General features: G+C 40.7%; 1 protein-coding gene across 3 annotated transcripts in view; it reads left to right on the top strand.

Moving 5' to 3' along the window:
• LOC128700672 (pyrimidodiazepine synthase) overlaps positions 1 to 21,765 on the top strand; it is a 640,204-nt gene that overhangs the window by 580,753 nt on the left and 37,686 nt on the right. Inside the window, exon 1 of one of the 3 annotated variants that reach the window (XM_070097053.1) lies at positions 7,262 to 7,562. The exons of the other annotated variants lie outside the window; for them this stretch is intronic. Within the exon in view, the coding sequence (XP_069953154.1) occupies positions 7,538 to 7,562 (25 nt within the window). The 5' untranslated portion in view covers positions 7,262 to 7,537. Of the gene's footprint in view, positions 1 to 7,261; positions 7,563 to 21,765 lie in introns of those variants that run through there. 3 annotated transcript variants of the gene reach the window in all.

Here is a 21,765-nt window from a genome sequence, read left to right as displayed (position 1 = left end):
ATTACACCGACTTCACCTGTGTTGTCCTCTCCACTCTTGCTACTCTGATCCTGCGCTAATCCCTGCCCCGCTGCGCTGTATGACTCTTGTAGGTTTAGCGCTTCTTTACTGATTATAATAGAAATAACACCGACTTCAGAAAAGTTTAATCACTGGGTTCAGGGGCATTCTTAGTAAGAAGGGCCGTCAAAATAATGATTAAGAATACAGTTGTCTGAGAATCTCGGCTGTCTCGGAATTCTTTTTCTTGAAAAATTAAACACGTGCAGCAACTGGGTATCTTTATTATATAGACGTTTCGCCACACTACATACTGTTGTTTGGAAACCTCACTGAAAACACTGATAACGCTCAGCTGGAAGTAGCAGGAACGTAGGTTAGTGAAGGCAGGCACGAGCTGATGGCATTGTCAGTGAGGACTGGCAGGTAAATTCCAGTGGTCTGGGTTAATGGTGTTATTGAAGTACTCTCTTCCCTCGAGGAAGGTTCCTTGATGCTGGTGAGGGGCTCTTGATCTAGGGAACTGGATCTGTGCTCCAGTTCCCTGAATTAAGCCTGAATGCCTTCTATATCCCCCCTCCCTACCAAAAGGCGCTGTATAATCCCTACGGGTTTAGCGCTCTCCGTGATAATAATGAGGCACTTTCTTATCGAGGATAAATTAAGCTTCAAAGAATCTCCTGAGCAGCAAGACAGCTGCTGACACAACTCAGAGATGGTGTAAAATGATAAGGACATGACTTAACATTGTGAACACTTCACTGAACCATTTCCAGGAAATAAAATGATTTCTTTCATATTCTTGGAGATCATTCTTTATTTGCCAGGTAGCCAACCAGCTGAAGCATAGTTAGTTAGTTTAATATGTTTATTATGCACCCCATACCCATCCTGTGGGTGGTAGTCAAAAGATTACAGAGGTACATAATTGGTCCAGGGACTGGACTCCAAAGTTTTGATAGCTGAGCAAGTTACAGAGGTAATGAATTCACAATTTACAAAGGTAATGAACTCACAAATTACAAAGGTAATGAACTCCGGGTAGGTCTAGTCACAATCATGACAAGTTACAAAGGTATTTACAGATTACAGAGGTACGTAATGGGTCCAGGGACTGGGCCCCAAAGTTTGGATGGCTGAACTAGGTACAAAGGTAATGAGCTCACAAGTTACAAAAGGTAATGAATACTGTAAGAATGGTTACTTACGTTTATACATGGCTACAATCATGAACAAATTATAGTGTAATGAGCAATTCACACTTCCACACCCGGTCACAACTGTAGTGAGTTACTGGTGCAAATATTGGTTGTTGAGTCACACACACACACACACACACACACACACACACACACATAAACACACACAAACACACACACACACACACACACATACACAAACTCATACACACACACGCACACACACTCATACCGGTGAAGAGCAACTGGTGAAGAGGCGGGGCCAGGAGCTAAGACTCGACCCCTGCAACCACAAATAGGTGAGTACAAATAGGTGAGTACACACACACACCCACTCATACACACACACACTCATACACATACACACACGACATGACGGAAGGAATAGACTCTGAGGTGTCCCTGTTTGCAGATGACATGAAGTTGATGAGAAGAATTCACTCGATCGAAGACCAGGCAGAACTACAAAGGGATCTGGACAGGCTGCAGACCTGGTCCAGCAATTGGCTCCTGGAGTTCAATCCCACCAAGTGCAAAGTCATGAAGATTGGGGAAGGGCAAAGAAGGCCGCAGACGGAGTACAGTCTAGGGGGTCAGAGACTACAAACCTCACTCAAGGAAAAAGATCTTGGGGTGAGTATAACACCAGGCACATCTCCTGAAGCGCACATCAACCAAATAACTGCTGCAGCATATGGGCGCCTAGCAAACCTCAGAACAGCATTCCGACATCTTAATAAGGAATCATTCAGGACCCTGTACACCGTGTACGTTAGGCCCATATTGGAGTATGCGGCACCAGTGTGGAACCCACACCTAGCCAAGCACGTGAAGAAACTAGAGAAAGTGCAAAGGTTTGCAACAAGACTAGTCCCAGAGCTAAGAGGTATGTCCTACGAGGAGAGGTTAAGGGAAATCAACCTGACGACACTGGAGGACAGGAGAGATAGGGGGGACATGATAACGACATACAAAATACTGAGAGGAATTGACAAGGTGGACAAAGACAGGATGTTCCAGAGATTGGACACAGTAACAAGGGGACACAGTTGGAAGCTGAAGACACAGATGAATCACAGGGATGTTAGGAAGTATTTCTTCAGCCACAGAGTAGTCAGTAAGTGGAATAGTTTGGGAAGCGATGTAGTGGAGGCAGGATCCATACATAGCTTTAAGCAGAGGTATGATAAAGCTCACGGCTCAGGGAGAGTGACCTAGTAGCGATCAGTGAAGAGGCGGGGCCAGGAGCTTGGACTCGACCCCCGCAACCTCAACTAGGTGAGTACACACACACACACTCGCAAATACAACAGGCCTAGTGTCTAATCGACATGTGCCTAGGACAAAATGGTAACTAACACGCACACACAAACACACACACAAACACACACACACACACACACACACACACACACAAGCACTGGACAAGCACCTAAAGTCAGTTCCTGATCAGCCGGGCTGTGGCTCGTACGTTGGTTTGCGTGCAGCCAGCAGCAACAGCCCGGTTGATCAGGCTCTGATCCACCAGGAGGCCTGGTCACAGACCGGGCCGCGGGGGCGTTGACCCCCGGAACTCTCTCCAGGTAAACTCCAGGTAAACACACAGGAGCTTGGACTCAACCCCTGCAATCTCAACTAGGTGAATGCATGCACACACACACACACACACACACACACACACACACACACACACACACACACACACACACACACACACACACACACACACATGCACACATGTGGTAATGCTTTATTTACAGCTAGCAAAGTCAGGGTATTTCTCCAGAATGGTCTGCAATATACCACTGTGGATAAAATACTTTGCCATTTCTTGAACATTTCTGAGTGAGTTGTTTCTAAATTCATTAATTTTATCACACTCCAGTACATAATGACGCAGGGTGTGACAATAGTCCATCTGGCAAAGTTTACATTTCGTTTGGTCTACATCTGGTGGTGTTGATTTAACCTGCCAAAGATACTTGTAACCCAGCCGGAGCCGGGCAGTAGTGACATCCAAGAGTCTGCTTATTTTGTTGGATGCACCATAGACATGTGGCTCCTCCTGCATGATAGAATGATGATAGATGGACTCACTGGTGTCAATGTATTATATGTAGATACCTGGAGGGTGTTCCGGGGGTCAGCGCCCCCGCGGTCCAGTCCATGATCAGGCCTAAATTGAATTCAAATAAGTTTTTATTTCTAATTTGTGAGTGACTTTTAGATGGTTCCAGCCACGGAATTGTGACTTCTATTCTTCTTGGAAACAGTAATGAGTTATTTACCAGGAGAAATTGTAGTGAGTCACTGGTGTTGGCTGGACAACGCTCGACCACCCTCATGTGGCAGCTGCACTTCCGCTAATGGTGCTAGACTTTCTCCTCCCTCCTCCATGCCATGTTCAGTCACACCAAAGAACTCTCACAGGAGTAGAGTTTAAAATACTATGAAGCCATCCAACTGAGTGAAAGAGGGATACATGGAACAAGAAAACAGTATAGGGAAGTCTTATATTCAAGGTTCACAAGTGTTACTCCATAACTTCAAGGAAAAATGATAAACTGGATAACAAGAACCTTCAAAACAAGAATGCAAGACCGGTGAAGATTCTTATTAAAGCGTTTGTGATGTTTACACTGCAATGTTGATGCATATTTAAGGTTGGCAAAATTGCAGAACTGGATAATGGTTATAAAAAAACTTTCACTGAATGTATCAATGCCTCCAGTCTCCCAGCAAAACAAGAAATATCATAATTTACAATTGGAAAATACTGGGGGGACTGATTCCAAACCTGCATACTGAAATAACCTTATGTGAAGAGACACTCAGGTTATCACAGGGAAACTTATGTCTCAAATTCTTTAATAAGAATTTGAGACAGCTCACAACTAATCCGAACCCTCCACTAACATAACCTAGCTCTGGAACTTAAAGCCAATCAAAGGAGTTATTCTCTAGTTATCGCATGGGAATTAATATTCCAATTTGCTTAATATAATTGACGAATAAGGGCTTAAAAAGATTATTAACAATATAAATGTTCCTTCTTGCAAGCTACACCAGCCCTTGAAGTTTCAAGCCGAAGAATTACACGTGTAACATTTGGGTATTTGCGTACTCATGTATGTGTGAGTGCTTGTACTCGTGCGTGTATGTATACTCGTATGTGTGTGTGTACTCACCTTTTTGTGTGTGTGTACTCACCTATTTGTGTGTGTGTACTCGTCTAATTGCTCACCTAATTATGGTTGCAGGGGTCGAGACTCAGCTCCTGGCTCTGCCTTTTCACTGAGTGCTACTAGGTTCTCGCCATCCCTGTTCCATGAGCTTTATCATACGCCATCTTAGTTATATATGGTTCATGCCTCCACTACCTCACTTGCTAGGCTATTCCACTTCGTGACTACTCTATGACTGTAGAAACACTTCCTAAAGTGTGTGTGTGACCCAACAATTAATATTTGCACCAATAACTCATTACAGTTGTGACCGGGTGTGGACGTGTGAATTGCTCATTACTCTATAATTTGTTCATGATTGTAGCCATGTATAAACGTAAGTCAGTAACTTAACTTACATGATTCATTACCTTTGTACCTAATTCAGCTATCAAAACTTTGGGGGCCCAGTCCCTGGACCCATTATGTACCTCTGTAATCTTTTGACTACCGCCCACAGGATGGGTATGGGGTGCACAGTAAACATATTAAACTAACATCTCGGTACACGTTTCGGCATCCACTGGCTTTATCAGTACAAATACATGGACATAATCTGATGACTCTAGAAGTATATACAAAAGACAGTGAAAGACGAGGTAATCAGTCCCTCAGCCTAGGAGTAGGTGCTGAACACCTTAGTCTTGAAGAATGTGAAGCAAAGGCAGGAAGATTGGTGTTTATATATTAGAGTTTCTGGAGTCAGATGAGGGGCAGCAAACGAAGGTATTGTCACTGGTAGTAGGCGGGATTCCCCAGTGGAAGAAGGTCATACCCAAGAGTTGGACTGGGGGTTAACAAGTATGTTGTGGTGCAGCAGACGAAGGTATTGTTACTGGTAGTAGGCGGGATTACCCAGTGGAAGGAGGTCATACCCTAGAGTTGGACTGGGGTTAGCAAGTATGTTGTAGTAATGTCAACTGGGCTCGGTCCCATCCTTCAGTTGTACCAGACTATGGGTGCGTCACTTGGCCCTAGCTCTCGATGTGGCTTTGACGCTGCCTTATGTTTACCTGGAGTTTACCTGGAGAGAGTTTCGGGGGTCAACGCCCCCGCGGCCCGGTCTGTGACCAGGCCTCCTGGTGGATCAGCGCCTGATCAACCAGGCTGTTGCTGCTGGCTGCACGCAAACCAACGTATGAGCCACAGCCCGGCTGATCAGGAACTGACTTTAGGTGCTTGTCCAGTGCCAGCTTGAAGACTGCCAGGGGTCTGTTGGTAATCCCCCTTATGTGTGCTGGGAGGCAGTTGAACAGTCTCGGGCCCCTGACACTTATTGTATGGTCTCTTAACGTGCTAGTGACACCCCTGCTTTTCATTGGGGGGATGGTGCATCGTCTGCCAAGTCTTTTGCTTTCGTAGTGAGTGATTTTCGTGTGCAAGTTCGGTACTAGTCCCTCTATGATTTTCCAGGTGTATATAATCATGTATCTCTCCCTCCTGCGTTCCAGGGAATACAGGTTTAGAAACCTCAAGCGCTCCCAGTAATTGAGGTGTTTTATCTCCGTTATGCGCGCCGTGAAAGTTCTCTGTACATTTTCTAGGTCGGCAATTTCACCTGCCTTGAAAGGTGCTGTTAGAGTGCAGCAATATTCCAGCCTAGATAGAACAAGTGACCTGAAGAGTGTCATCATGGGCTTGGCCTCCCTAGTTTTGAAGGTTCTCATTATCCATCCTGTCATTTTTCTAGCAGATGCGATTGATACAATGTTATGGTCCTTGAAGGTGAGATCCTCCGACATAATCACTCCCAGGTCTTTGACGTTGGTGTTTCGCTCTATTTCGTGGCCAGAATTTGTTTTGTACTCTGATGAAGATTTAATTTCCTCATGTTTACCATATCTGAGTAATTGAAATTTCTCATCGTTGTGGGGTACCCATGACTGACTGCTTATGTTTAGTCTATCTTACCTTGTTGCCTTCGCTCACGGCCCAAGGCAGTCATCTCGTCATGACTTGGTGGAGTACTTCCTACTCCTGTTTCCGATGTTCATCTGGGTACGTACCTTCCTTCGTGGGGTTTTGCTACCTTTCCCAGTGCACAGTTTGTCCCTTCCACTTCTCCGTGTACCCGGCTTTGACTCGACGGATCGCATTGTCGGTCTGGCTCTCACCTATACTCTTTTGTTAAAGAGTATGAGTATGGGTTGCACAATAATCTAGCTGCTCGGACAGTACAAGTGAAAATTTACTGAGACTGAGTACAAGGTTCATTCGCTCCAAACCATACCCCCGGCCGGGATTGAACCCGCGGTCATGGTATGGTTTGTTTGCAATCGTGTCATTACGATTTCTTGAGTCATGTTCATTCGCTCCTCGGGCTCGTGTTGTAGCACAAGGAGTGTAGGATTCACTCGTTCCTTGGGCCAGTGTTGTAATACCGTGGAATGCAGGGATCACTTGTTCCTTGGACCGGTGTTGGAACACTGTGGAGTGCAGGGTTCACTCCTAGGGCCAGTGTTGTAACACAAGGAGTGCAGGAGTCACTCGTTCCTCGGGCCAGTGTTGTAACACAAGGAGTGCAGGAGTCACTCGTTCCTCGGGCCTACGTTATAATAAAGGACCCCAATGGAAATAAGTCACTCTGTCTGACTTTTTTGGGTTATCCTAGGTTCTCTACACATATGCTGCTATGTATGATAATTCTATGTAACTGTATTGTGTATACCTGAATAAATTTACTTACTTACTTACTTACTTATAACACGGTTGAGTGCCAGTTTCATTATTAAAGTCTAACAGTTTGGTTGGGAAGCCGGTTACTGAACTCAGGTGAGAGTGTGGGCGTCCCACTCTGTTGGGGCTTGGTGAGGGAAGTCCACCTGGTCGATTTGGGAACTTGTAGTTACTGTTTTTATTAGCAACAGGGTTCTTGTTCCCTCTTCTTTTATAGCTCAGCTTTGGGTAATATCTCTTGCCCGTCCACCGGGAAGCAGGACTCAATACAACTTAAGCTGTCAGTGGCTCTTACAAACCCAACAAGAGAAACATCTGTAGTGTCATAGCAAGTGTCACAAGTGTCAGTGTTACAACTACGTGTCAGGGGACGGTCTGACACCACTTATAATTGTCACAGAAGGTAGAAGAACAAGTTGTGTGGCTGTAGCAGTCATCATGAGTGACAAACACCTCGCTATTGGTAAGTTTGACCGTCTTATGTATAGGGGATCTCTGCAGCAAGTGTGAAAGTCGGTTGAGTGTTAACCTGCTGTATGTGCATTATACTTATTGCTTCATTAATACTAAATGACAGCTATGGTTGCTCTCAACAACAAAGTGGAAATTGTGTAAGAGTTATAAGTGGATATTAGAAATTAATAATTATAAGGCAGTGTGTAAGTTACCATAAGATTAATTAAGTCGGGGGTGTTAGCCACCCAGGGTAACCAGGATGCGACCCATAACAGTTTATTAACACCCAGGTACCTACTTACTGCAGCAGTTGTAAGGAAACATGTCCAACGTTTCACCCGTGCTGGGGATTGAACCATGGGTACTTTGTATGTGAGCTAAGTGCTCTTATTAGCTGAGTCCTTCAGACTATAAGAAACATTTAATATGACGCAAATTTACGTACTCAGTAATGTAAAACAGTCTGCAGAGTCATGTTTGAATGAAATATATACATATACATGCATGTTTATAATATTAAAATGAAATAAGTGATTGAATAGACATCAATACAAATTATATGTACTATCTTTCATGAAATTTAAGGAAATGCATGAAATGCCATGCATCCTATGAGCCTTCAGATTATTATAGGTTTTGTATAGTAATTTTGAAATAATTTGTATTTGTATCTGTATGTTGCTCAAAAAGATATGAATAATAAATATTCAGAACCTCTATTACTTGTGCCTGTTACCTGTGGTTGATGCCTGTGGTGACTGTTGCTACAGCCTGGTCTCAGACCAGGTCTCCTGGCTGACACCCTGAATAATAGGATCGTACAGATTTTGCATTTCCACATGTGCGAGGGGCTTGGACTTCCAGCAGGTATGCGTGAGCGTGTTTGATAGGAGTGAATGGAGACAAATGGTTTTTAATACTTGACGTGCTGTTGGAGTGTGAGCAAAGTAACATTTATGAAGGGGTTCAGGGAAACCGGCAGGCCGGACTTGAGTCCTGGAGATGGGAAGTACAGTGCCTGCACTCTGAAGGAGGGGTGTTAATGTTGCAGTTTAAAAACTGTAGTGTAAAGCACCCTTCTGGCAAGACAGTGATGGAGTGAATGATGGTGAAAGTTTTTCTTTTTCGGGCCACCCTGCCTTGGTGGGAATCGGCCAGTGTGATAATAATAAAAAAAAATAATAACATAAATATCCTTGAATCAAGCCTGAGGGCCTCTCATTCCCCCAGACATTGTATGACCCCTGTGGGTTTAGCATTCCCCCATGAATATGATAATGATAATCCACATACATATAAAATAACCACAATTCAAACTATTATGAATGTATATCAGAACCAAACATCTTGCTACAACAACTTCTGACATCACTCTGGTATTACTGTCTTTATTTATTATTACCATTTTCTTAGTCTGTGTTGTAACCCCAATGCTGCTCCTGACTTGACTCCTCCATTTATTAACAAACAATCCTTCTGGCATCACTGCTCAGGCTGTCATCACTGAGTCATTATTTCCACCTGAAGCAAATGTAGCTAGCTACCTGTTGGTAGGTACAACAACTATTGTACGTACTTACCTGCCTGTTGGTTGACAGGATATATATTGTATATAACTCTAGTATCAAGGAAAAAAAGCAGTCAATTGTGGGTCATTCTCCCATGTAGGAATGGAGGTACTATCATCCTGTTATATTGATGTGAATGAGAAACATGTTCAATGTTTTTCATAGGCAGACTTGCGCTTCTTTTACTTTGGCTCATGAACATCCTGAAATGACATAAATAATTTCAGAATATGCTTAGCTTTGTTTTCCTATGTTTCCTAATATTGCATGTGTAGTTTTTATTCTTGTAATATTTCCTCTTTAATTTTGAAGGATTGGTCAGAGACCAGGCCATGGGGGTGAATATCCTCAGAATTATTACCACATAAGTCATATTTATTTGATAATTAATATGCTAAATAAAGAAATCTGACATGACAGCATTATGTAATTAAAGATCGTTAAAACTAAAATTATTAAATAAATTGCCTAATAATAATAATAAGGCTAAATCTGTTTGACCAGTAGCTGGTTGTCCACACACACACTCTCTCCAGGTAAACACAAACAGTTAATGTATTGAACTACAGTGCCAGACATATAGCATCCATGTATTTTCAGCTTGCATATTTACTTGCCGAATGCACTTCTTCATAATAATTGACTCATATCAACAAATTACAGAGGTAAACAGAGCATTGGAAATTTTTTGAACTATCTTCACTAATGTCCAAAACATTGTACCATTAAAGGAAACGATGAAAACCAGAACTGAACCTTGGATGTCTGATGAGATTTCAGATTCAGTCAAACAGAAGTTGTAGAAATTTTTTTTAAATATTTTACAAGATAATGTGTTTCTCAATGATTTTCATGGGATAAAAATAATTTCTTAAATAGTATAATAATTGTCAGTCTATTGCCAGTTGTCTCAACAACAGTACTGTACATATTTAGATGCCATTTGAAATTATTAGCTACCATAGTACAGTGGACCCCCGCTTAACGATCACCTCCAAATGCGACCAATTATGTAAGTGTATTTATGTAAGTGCGTTTGTACGTGTATGTTTGGGGGTCTGAAATGGACTAATCTACTTCACAATATTTCTTATGGGAAAAAATTCGGTCAGTACTGGCACCTGAACATACTACTGGAATGAAAAAAGTTCGTTAACCGGGGGTCCACTGTATAAGTGCCAAACTATTTTGTTTACCAAGTGTGTAGTAAGAATTTGTACTGAAAGATAGCACAAAACTTGATACCCTTTTAGCTAAATTATATATTAAACAGTTGATGCCTCTAAATGTAGATTACCAATTACCCATATAATCACTTTAGCAGTCATCACAGTGACTTGGTTCTAGGAGCTTTCTCTTAAAATCTCCCCATCTAGGTAATATAGCTGTACAAAATACAGTCCAATTAAATATAAAGGGATCTCCACTTTAGCCAGGTTATTGGGTATGTGTCTGTGCGTGTGGCTATTGTATGACTTCTTGTGAGTCTGCCTTCTTTGATGCCTCAGTCCTTAATTCCTCAGTGCAGTGTTAAGAGTTACCAAACAGGAATACACTGTCATGGGTACACTACAGGTCTCTCTCATTTTATGGATTAGATGCATCCCTGGCCCATAGCGCATAAAGTGAACCCTTCATAAGATATAGGGACTTGTTCTGGGACTTTACAAATTCAATATTTCTTGATTGTTTACCACACATGGACCAAATGGCTAATACACAAAAAAAAAAGTTAACTCTTTTATCCAAAAAATTATTAGCATGCCAGATAGGCACCAAATAGCCATATACAAAAATACAGTTGGTCAAAAAGCAAATGAAAAAAATAAATTCAAATTCAGTCTTCTGTTTTACCCCTTTATCCTCCCTCCACCTCCAATGAACCAGCCTTCCTTTGTCTTGATTGAAGTGCTGACATTATGAACCTATGAATAAATCTCGCTCTCCTACTATTTCCTCCCTCTTAGTCCTGTCTGTGCTGGTGCAACACAACTTCATTTGACCAGGTGGCCATTTTTTTTTTTTTTGTATGACTTGGGATGAGACACTTAAGTTGAAAACCAACCATAGGATTTTACTTAAAATATAGTCACAGGGTTTTCAATGCTCAGATTTGTTTTCTTTCTTTTAAACTTATGGATGTTAATATAAACAACTTCAGAGTGATAGATATAGAAATATATTTATCACTGTTATAAAATAGTGCTGCTGGGCTTGGGTGAATACATAAGAGAGAATTTACTACACACATAATGAATTACCTGGTAGGAATGGGGTAGTCAAATACCAGCAGATTTGATATAAAGGAAACTACATAAAGGGAGGGGAAATCTATATACATATATATTTGTCTACACTGAAATATCTCAAGTCTCTTAGCATATGATTCTATTACTAACTGAAGTGGCCCACTAAAAAACCAATGAAACATACTGGGAAGGGGAGTGGGTATTTCTTCCCTTCCTTTGGAAAATTTCCAAAAATTTAATATTTTTTCCACTCTGAAACTGACCCAAATCTTCTCAGTTTCACTAGTACAGTGGACCCCCGCATAACGATCACCTCCGAATGCGACCAATTATGTAAGCGTATTTATGTAAGTGCGTTTGTAAGTGTATGTTTGGGGATCTGAAATGGACTAATCTACTTCACAATATTCCTTATGGGAAGAAATTCGGTCAGTACTGGCACCTGAACATACTTCTGGAGTGAAAAAATATCGTTAACCGGGGGTCCACTGTATATCTTTTGATCTATCATTGATAACAAGAAATAGCCATAAAACCATAACCACCCAGGAAAATGCCTCGCAAACACAAGGTCAGGGGTTAGCTACTCCCATCATGCACTGCATGGATAAGGATTTTTTTTATACTGTGCACACCTAAACACACAGACCCATTATCTCATTCCTAGGCCAGAATTTACCAATCACAGAAAATTTGAGGGTGCTGTGATTAAGGCAGATCTCAGTAAGCAACACCACCCCTAATGACACAGATCTATATGCCCAACAAATGAAAGGGTTAGGTGATCACATTCACATATCCTAGACACATAACACAATATTCACTTGATGTCAACAGTCTAATCATAAATGGTCTTAATGCTACATATCTTTAACTGTGTGTGAGATTTCTGAGATTTTGTCTAGTTAGACATGCACACTTTAGTGACTGACAGTTTTAAGTGACATGCACACAAACACATCATTGCCACGCCCTTAAGAATAGCGGCACTGTGTACCATTTAGTCACAACCTGCCAAATGAATCCTTTGGATGCTACTTGAGTCTTTTAAGTTCTTAATGTGCATGTAATCCCTTGTCTGATTGCCTTTCCTAGCCACTCATCTTTTTTTATATTGAGTAAACTGATGATCTAGGAAAATTATAAATAAGTACAGCCTCTCCTCGCTTAACGACGGAGTTCCGTTCCTAATACTGTACCACATCGATAAACGAATTTGTCGCTAAATGAGGAGCATACTATAATGGTAGAGGGTTTATGTCAACCATCTTTGATATTGCTTTAATGTCCCCCTTACACCATTTATATAATTTTTAGTATATTTTTAAAAGTTTATACAATAGTGCACTGTATATTGTAATAAACAGAATGGAGGAAATCAGCCCTAATATACATCATTTAGGTATGCATGCTGGTAAGAGAGCCTGTCGTAAGTCCGAGTCATCGGTAAACGAGTGCGTCGCTAAGTGATTAGTGGCTGTAAAGAAAATGGCAAGGATTTAAGCTAATATAGGAAATTTAGTTGAAATGTAAATTTATTATCTGAAAGAATGTGATATTCAGTAAACTTCATTTCAATAATCAGAAAATTGATTGGAGTCAAATAAAGAACTATCAGGCATTCCTCGAGAGACTACCCTGAACAACCTAAACCCACACCAGTGCATAAAAAAACTGAATACGGAAGTATACTTGGTCTGTTTAAAATGCAGTCTGCAGAAAAACCCTGAAGGAGAACTCAGAAAATTATAAAAAGAAAAAGGGCTATGGAATTGGCTAAAAATGAGATTATGACATTGGAACAGTAACTTATATTGAGATATTATCATCATAAAACAGAAGTGCTAAAGGAACAAAAGCCATTCAAGAAGTAACAAATAATCTTAAATACTTCAAAAAATACTCAAAATCTAAATAAAAAAAAAAAAACTACAATTGGTCTGTTATTGCCAGGAGGTTCGTAAACCAAAGACAGAAAATGAGCAAAATTTGGGTATACAGGTTGGACATCATTAATCCGGCATCACCGGGACCTGTTGTGTGCCGGATTAGTGAGTTTGCCGGATTACAGAATACACTTAATTAACCTGTCAATAGAGACTTTGTGCTAAATCTTCCTAATTTTCATCACTGCTGTCTCCTCCACTGGCTTGCTGCTGTGGATTTACAACCATCTGCACAATTTCTCAGTTAGTATAATGATGAAATTTGAGTCAGTATAATGATTTGAATGAGTACAGTGGAACCTTTACTTTTGAGTGTCCCAACATACAAATTTTTTGAGATACGAGACATCCCTGGGTCGATTTTTTGCTCTGAGTTATGAGCCAGCTCCCCCTGCTTCCCCATCAATGCAAAACCTGGACACCTCGCTTGTTTATCTATGATTCTGTGCTTTAATTCCATGGAAATCATCCTCTTTTTCTTCTCAGCATTGTCCTTTACACTTACTCTCTTAAGACCCATGCCTAGAAAAATGAAATTTGGCCAAATGACTGTCAAAAATGTAAGCAAAGCATGATAGAATTGCTCCCACAGTGAGGTAAACAGTGCACTGAGTTGGAGGTGTTCCTTATTATATTAATAATAATAATTATTATTATTATTATTATTATTATTATTATTATTATTATTAATTTAGGTAACTAGAGCACAGATCAAATTCCCTAGATCAAGAGCTCCTCACCAGTGTCAAGGTTCCTTGACACTGGTGAGGGGCTCTTGATCTAGGGAATTGGATCTGCTCCAGTTACCTAAATTGTTAATAATATTATTATTATTTTATTATTATTATTATTATTATTATTATTATTATTATTATTATTATTATAATGATAGAGCTTCAGTTCCCTAAATTAATAATAATAATAATAATACAGTGGACCCCCGGTTAACGATATTTTTTCACTCCAGAAGTATGTTCAGGTGCCAGTACTGACCGAATTTGTTTCCATAAGAAATATTGTGAAGTAGATTAGTCCATTTCAGACCCCCAAACATGCACGTACAAACGCACTTACATAAATACACTTACATAATTGGTCGCATTCGGAGGTAATCGTTATGCGGGGGTCCACTGTAATAGTAATACATAATATGTATGTAATAATTCAGAATGCTGCTCCTAGTTGGCACAGCTGATGCCAAAAGAATCCGGTAAGCGGTACACATTTTTATGTCACTGTTTACCTGGAGTTTACCTGGAGAGGGTTTCGGGGGTCAACACCCTCGCAGTCGGGTCTGAGACCAGGCCTCATGGTGGATCAGGGTCTGATCAACCAGGCTGTTACTGCTGGCCACATGCAAGTTGACATATGAACCACAGCCTGGTTGGTCAGGCACTGACTTTAGGTGCCTGTCCAGTGCCTTCTTGAAGACAGCCAGGGGTCTATTGGTAATCCCCCTTATGTATGCTGGGAGGCAATTGAACAGTCTTGGGCCCCAGACACTTATTGTGTTGTCTCTCAGTGTACTTGTGGCGCCCCTGCTTTTCATCGGGGGAATGTTGCATCTCCTGCCGAGTCTTTTGCTTCCATATACTACAGTGATTTTCGTGTGCAGGTTTGGTACCAATTCCTCCAGGACCTTCCAACATTGTCATGTATATTATCATTTATCTCTCTCGCCTGCATTCAAGGGAATACAGATTAAGGACCTTCAACCGTTCCATGTAGTTTAGGTACCTTATCACACTTGTGTGTGCCATTAAAGTTCTTTGTACACTCTCCAGGTCTGCAATGTCACCAGCCTTGAAGGGGGCAGTTAGTGTACAGCAGTATTCCAGCCTAGAGAGCACAAGCGATTTGAAGAGAATCATCATGGGCTTGGCGTCCCTAGTTTTGAAGGTTCTCATTATCCATCGTATCATTTTCCTAGCGGATGAGGTAGATACATTGTTGTGGTCTTTGAAGGGGAGATCACTCCCAGGTCCTTCACATTACTTTTCTGCTCTATTGTATGGTTAGAACTTGTGGTATACCCTGTGGAAGCAGTTTTCTCATGCTTGCTTGCATTTTTTTTTTTACGGTCATTTGGTCAAATTTCTTTCTTCTGACCATGGGGCTTAATAAAGTAAGTGCAAAGGACAGTGCTGAGAAGAAAAAGACGATGATTTCCATGGACTTAGCCAGGCAATACCAGCTTAGTACATCTACGATATGTAAATACTAAAGCTGTATCAGTTATGTTCAGTCATTAGACAAAACAAATTATATCAGTTAAGTTCAGCGATCAAGCAAAACAATGTTGTTGTTGGAGGTTTACAGGGCCACTGACATCATATGCCAGAGCCTCAACCTCCCCTACCTTCAACCTCCCCCACCTTCAACCTCTCCCACCCTCAACCTTCCCCACCCTCAACCTCCCCTACCATCTTTGCTCCAAGTGTGTAAGTACATATACACTATATATAAACAATTTAACATTTCTTTACATTCTGTAGTGTATTATGATTTATTATGTTTATATAATGATATTTCTGCAATTACCCCTCACAGGAAATGGTGGATGCTTCTGCCACTGCCTCTGCCACCATATTATGACCTATTTTATTCATTCTAGAGTATATATCATGTTTCTGTATTAATTATATTGTTTATTATGTCATATTAGATGAATTGTGATAGATAAATAAGCCGTACAGTTGATATGGTGTCATATTCAAGTACATATTTTCTCGTCTCCAGCCTGCAGGAATGGATTAATGGCTTTTCAGTTAATTTAAATGAGGAAAATTGATATGATATAAGAGTAAATTGAATTACAAGCTAGGTCACGGAACGGATTAAACTCACAAGTCAAGGTTCCACTGTATAATGGTGAAATTTGAAATTATGCTAGGCGAAATTAGTGCAGGAATACTGATGGAACTGGATGACTGATTGCCAGATTAGTGATGGTCAACCTGTACCAGTATGTATTAATGTTCAGAAATCCACTAAACAAATGTTCTTCACTCTGATATAGCAGACCAGTAATTTTTAGTGTGCTGCATACTGATGTATTGTTGCAAATATGGGATATTAGAAAAAAAAGATGAATATGAAAATTATGTATTTTTATTGAAAATATTAAAGTAAGATATTACATTCAATGAAAAAAAGTAAGCAAAACTTTTCTTATTAATACTTATTCAACAAGCAGGTTGAAATAGTATCTAACCTTTGGTAATGTAAAGCGTGAGTCTGCTTCTTATCTATCATCTTATTGAGCCATGCCTTTATTGAGAAGTGACATGTGCAGTGGAAACTAAATACCTATTTTGTTCCTGCACTTTGTATAATACATTAACACAAGTCACCTGTTCAACTGGGAAAAGCATCTGTATATATACCTATCAGGAAGCTGCTGCTGAGATCTGTTGGCTGCACATGAGCCTGGTGTTGGCTACATGTTGCTTTACTTTCATGTTGTTTATGCTTCAAGGGTAATTAAAGTCTCCTCTTATTGACCTTATTAACCCTTTCACTATTGGTGCTGTAGCACTTGGGCTTATGAGCCAGTGTTGGTGCCGTAGTACTACACCAAAATTCTAGCGGCTTCAGATCTAGTGGGAGAAAGCTGGTAGGCCTGCATGTGAGAGAATGGGTTTGCGTGCTCAGTGTGCACAGTACAGTGGACCCCCGCCTTAGGATCAGCTCCCAACTCGAACAATTATGTAAGTGTTATTTTGTAAGTGCTTTTGTACGTGTATTTTTGGGGGTCTGAAACGGACTAATCTAATTTACAATATTCCTTATGGGAACAAATTCGTTCGGTAACGGCACCCGAACAGACTTCTGGAATGAATTAATATCGTAAGGCGGGGATCCACTGTATAAAAAAAATTGGGGAGCCAGTGGTGCATTGTGGGAATGCCATTTAAGTACGCTTTATTTACCATGCCTCACAGTAAGAAATTCCTCGCTTCCTGGCGAATTGGGACTCTCCTTTTTCCAAGTGATAGTTCTAACACAAATGAAAGTGTTAGCGAAGATGAATTTCATGGTTTTTAGGAGTTTCTGACTGAAAGCAATGCCTAAGATACCGGAAATAGTGCTGAAAACCCAGACGACCCTCAACCTTCCACTTCAGGTGCTGGCCCGTCTTGTTCACAGTCAATTGTACCAGAACAAAAGAGGAAACTCACATTTTGCCATGTCCAGGACTCAGATGTGAGCAGTGTTGATGATAGTGATAGTGATTGGGATTTGCAAGTGCTCGATGACAATTCTAGTAGTGACAGTGAGAAGGAATGTTCTCCAGTGAAGCGTCAGTAAGTACAACGCTACATGCATTTTGATAGTGTGCCATATGCTATTCCAAGGGGAAGGAGTACATCTCAGAGTACATCCCGTGGCCCTACACCAGGAACAAATAGTGAAAATGACTATGATATTGTTACAATTGGGATGGATAATATGCATGCGGCATCAGGTGATGGTGCCATGCTGCCTCGTGGCACCAGCTGCACCCCATGCTGGTAGCCACACCACTAACTCAGCACATCCACAACAAAGGCCATCCTCACCCACCCATGCACCACAACAGCCTGCACAACCACAGCCTGCACAACCACTACCACCTGTCAATATCCAGCAGACCGCATCTGGGATTGGCAGGTGGATGCCAGGTTTGTTCCCAAAACTTTGATGAAACTCAGAGTGGAATACGGCCATCTTGTACACTTGATAACAATGCCACTGAACTACAATGTTTCTGGTTATTCTTTGATGAATCCCTGATGGAAATTATTGTCAGGTAAAGCAACACATACTTTGATTACACCATGGCAAACACAATTATTTCACCAAAATCACATCTACACCAGTGGAAGGAGACAACCGTGGCTGAGATGTATCTCTTCTATGCCACAATAATGCTTATGCCACAAGTGTATAAGCACACTGTCACATCATACTGGTCAACAGGCTGCCTGATTTCAACCCCAGCTTTCAGTGATATAATACCTGTGAATCCATTTCTTCTACTGTTATGTATGCTACACTTCTCAGACAAAATAAGGCCTGACAGAAACGACAGGATCAGGAATGTGTTTGTATCTGAAACAAAAGTTCTGTATATATTTTTATCCTTTCAGGAAGCTTGTTATTGATGAGTCTTTGATTTTGTTCAAGGGTAGACTGTCATTCAAGCAGTATATATCAAGCAAGAGGAAGTGCTTGGGTATGAAATTGTTTGTGCTTTATGATTGCTACAGTGGTCTTGTATTGGATATTATTGTGTACACTGGAAGTAATACATTGGAAGATATCAGGAAGTTATTGGGCATCTCTGGTGATGTGGTTAGAACAATGATGGAACCATACCTTGGTAGGAGGCATTTATTATATACTGATAACTGGTACACAAGCCCCTTACTCAGTGATTTCTTGCAAGTGAACATGACAGATGTGTGTGGCAAGTGCATGCAAATCATAAGCATATGCCAAGGGTGGTGATACAAAATTAAGCATGAAAGTTGCTATAGTAGATGTGGAAAAATTACAGGAGGATGTAAACAAAATTCCAGTGGGCAGCAAAAAAATAACATTATGTTCAATGGTGCCAAATTCCAGTTGCTTGGATAAGGGAAGGATAAAAAGATCAGAAGGGTCACTGTATATCAAACACAAGACAATCATCTCTTAGAAGAAAATGAACATGTAAAAGAATCTGGTATAATAATGTCATCCGACTTATCATTTAGCGAACAAAATATGCCAAATTCTGTAAAGGCCAGACAAATAACAAAAAGGAAAATATTTAAAACGAGAAATAATGACAATGGTGACACTATTTAAATTACCGCCTCTCCTCACTTAACGATAGAGTTCCGTTCCCAAGACCATGTCAGTAAATGAATTTGCCGCTAATAATAATAATAATAATAATATAATAATATCTTTATTTACTACAAGTACATGTACAAGGTATACAGTCCTAGCTGACAACAGTGACATACTGCTATATAGAAAGCCCCTTGTTATGTAGAGCATTTCGGGCAAATTAGGTCAGTGTCCCAGGATGCAACCCACACCAGCCGACTAACACCCAGGTACCCATTTTACTGATGGGGAACATAGACAACAGGTGGAAAGAAACACGTCCAATGTTTCTACTCTGGCTGGGAATCGAACCCAGGCCCTTGCCGTGTGAAGCGAGAGCGTTAACCACCATCTTTGATGTTGTTTTAATGCCACCTTTGCACCATTAATAACATTACTAGTATATTTTTAAATGTTTATACAGTAGTGTACTATATATTGTTATAAGCTGAATAGAGGAAATCAGCTTTAATATACATTATTTAGGTAGGCATACTGATCAGAGAGCCTGTCATAAGTCTGAGTTGTCGGTAAATGAGTACATCGCTAAGTGAGGAGAGGCTGTAATTGCTAGTGTATCCCATAGCTTGCTTGGCAGCACACTCAGCTCACACAGTGAGGTTCGTGGTTTGATCCCTAGTATGGATGAAAACATTTTAGCGTGTTTCCTTAAGACACTTGATGATGATGTTCACCCAACATTAAATAGGTACCTGGATATTAGCCGACTAGTGTGAGTCCCATTCCAGGGACACAGATTAACTTAATTTGCCCAAAATGCTCTGCATAACAAGGGGCTTTCTATATACATAGTATGTCATTGATTTCAGCTAGGTCTGTATACTTTGTACATGTACTTGTATTAATAAAGATTATTATCATTATTATTATTATTTTTTTTTTTAACAAGTCCACCGTCTCCCACCGAAGCTGAGTGACCCAAGAAGTAAGAAAGTCCCCCCCCAAAATACTTTCATCATTCAACACTTTCACCTCACTCATACATAATCTTTGTCTTTGCACAGGCACTCAGATACGACAGTTTAGAAGTCCCTCCAAACTGTCAATATCCCAAACCCCTCCTTTAAAGTGCAGGCATTTACTTCCCATTTCCAGGACTCAAGTCTGGCTAACCAATTTCCCTAAATCCCTTCACAAATATTACCCTGCTCACACTCCAACACCTCGTCAGATCCCAAAAACCATTAGTCTCCATTCACTCCTATCTAACACGCTAACACACGCTTGCTGGAAGTCCAAGCCCCTCACCCACAAAACCACCTTTACCCCATCCCTCCACCTTTTTTGAGGACGACCCCTACCTCTCCGTCCTTCCCCTACAGATTTATAAGCTCTCCAAGTCATTCTACTTTGATCCATTCTCTCTAAATGATCAAACCACCTCAACCCTCTTCAGCCCTCTTACTAATACTTTTAGTAACTCCACACCTGACTTACACACTCCGAATTCTCTGCATAATATTTACACCACACATTGCCCTTAGGCAGGACATCTCCACTGCCTCCAGCCACCTCCTCTCGCTGCAGCATTTACAACCCAAGCTTAACACCAATATAAGAGTGTTGGTACCACTATGCTTTCATACATTCCCTTCTTTGCCTCCATAGATAACGTTTTTTGTCTCCACAGATACCTCAACACACCATTGACCTTTTTCCTTCATCAATTCTATGGTTAACCTCATCCTTCATAAACCCATCCTCTGACAAGTCAACTCCCAAATATCTGAAAACGTTCACTTCTTCCATACTCCTTCTCTCCAATGTGATATCCAATTTTTCTTTATCTACATTGTTTGATACCCTCATCACCTTACTCTTATCTATGTTCACTGTCAACCTATACACACCCTCCCAAATTTGTCCACTAACTTTTGCAACTTTTCTTTAGAATCTCCCATAAGCACAGTATCATCAGCAAAAAGTAACTGTGTCAACTCCTGTTATGTATTTGATTCCCCATGATTTAATCCCACTCCCCTCCCCAACACCCTAGCATTTACTTCTTTTACAACCCCATCTATAAATATATTAAACAACCATGGTGACATTACACATCCCTGTCCAAGACCTACTTTTACCTGGAAGTAATCTCCCCCTCTCTCCTTCACACCCTAACCTGAGCCTCACTATCCTCATAAAAACTCTTTACAGCATTTAGTAACTTATTACCTATTTCATAAATTCCAACATCTGCCACATTGCTCCCCTATCCACTCTGTCATATGCCTTTTCTAAATCCAAAAATGTAATGAAAACTTCCCTATCTTTATCTAAATACTGTTCACATATATGCTTCAATATAAACACTTGATCTACACATCCCCTATCCACTCTAAAGCCTCCTTGCTCATATACAATCCTACTCTCAATCTTACCTCTGATTCTTTCAATAATAACCCTACCATGCACTTTTCCTGGTATACTCAGTAAACTTATTCCTCTATAATTTTTACAATCTCTCTTGTCCCCCTTCCCTTTATATAAAGGAACTTCACATGCTCTCTGCCAGTCCCTAGGTACCTCCCCCTCTTTCATACAGTTATTAAACAAAAATACCAACCACT

The sequence above is a fragment of the Cherax quadricarinatus genome, chromosome 56 (assembly GCF_038502225.1).
Source record: "Cherax quadricarinatus isolate ZL_2023a chromosome 56, ASM3850222v1, whole genome shotgun sequence".
NCBI lineage: Eukaryota > Metazoa > Arthropoda > Malacostraca > Decapoda > Parastacidae > Cherax > Cherax quadricarinatus.
The sequence above is the reverse complement of the archived record's forward strand: the minus strand, read 5'-3'. Positions and strand labels throughout refer to the sequence as shown.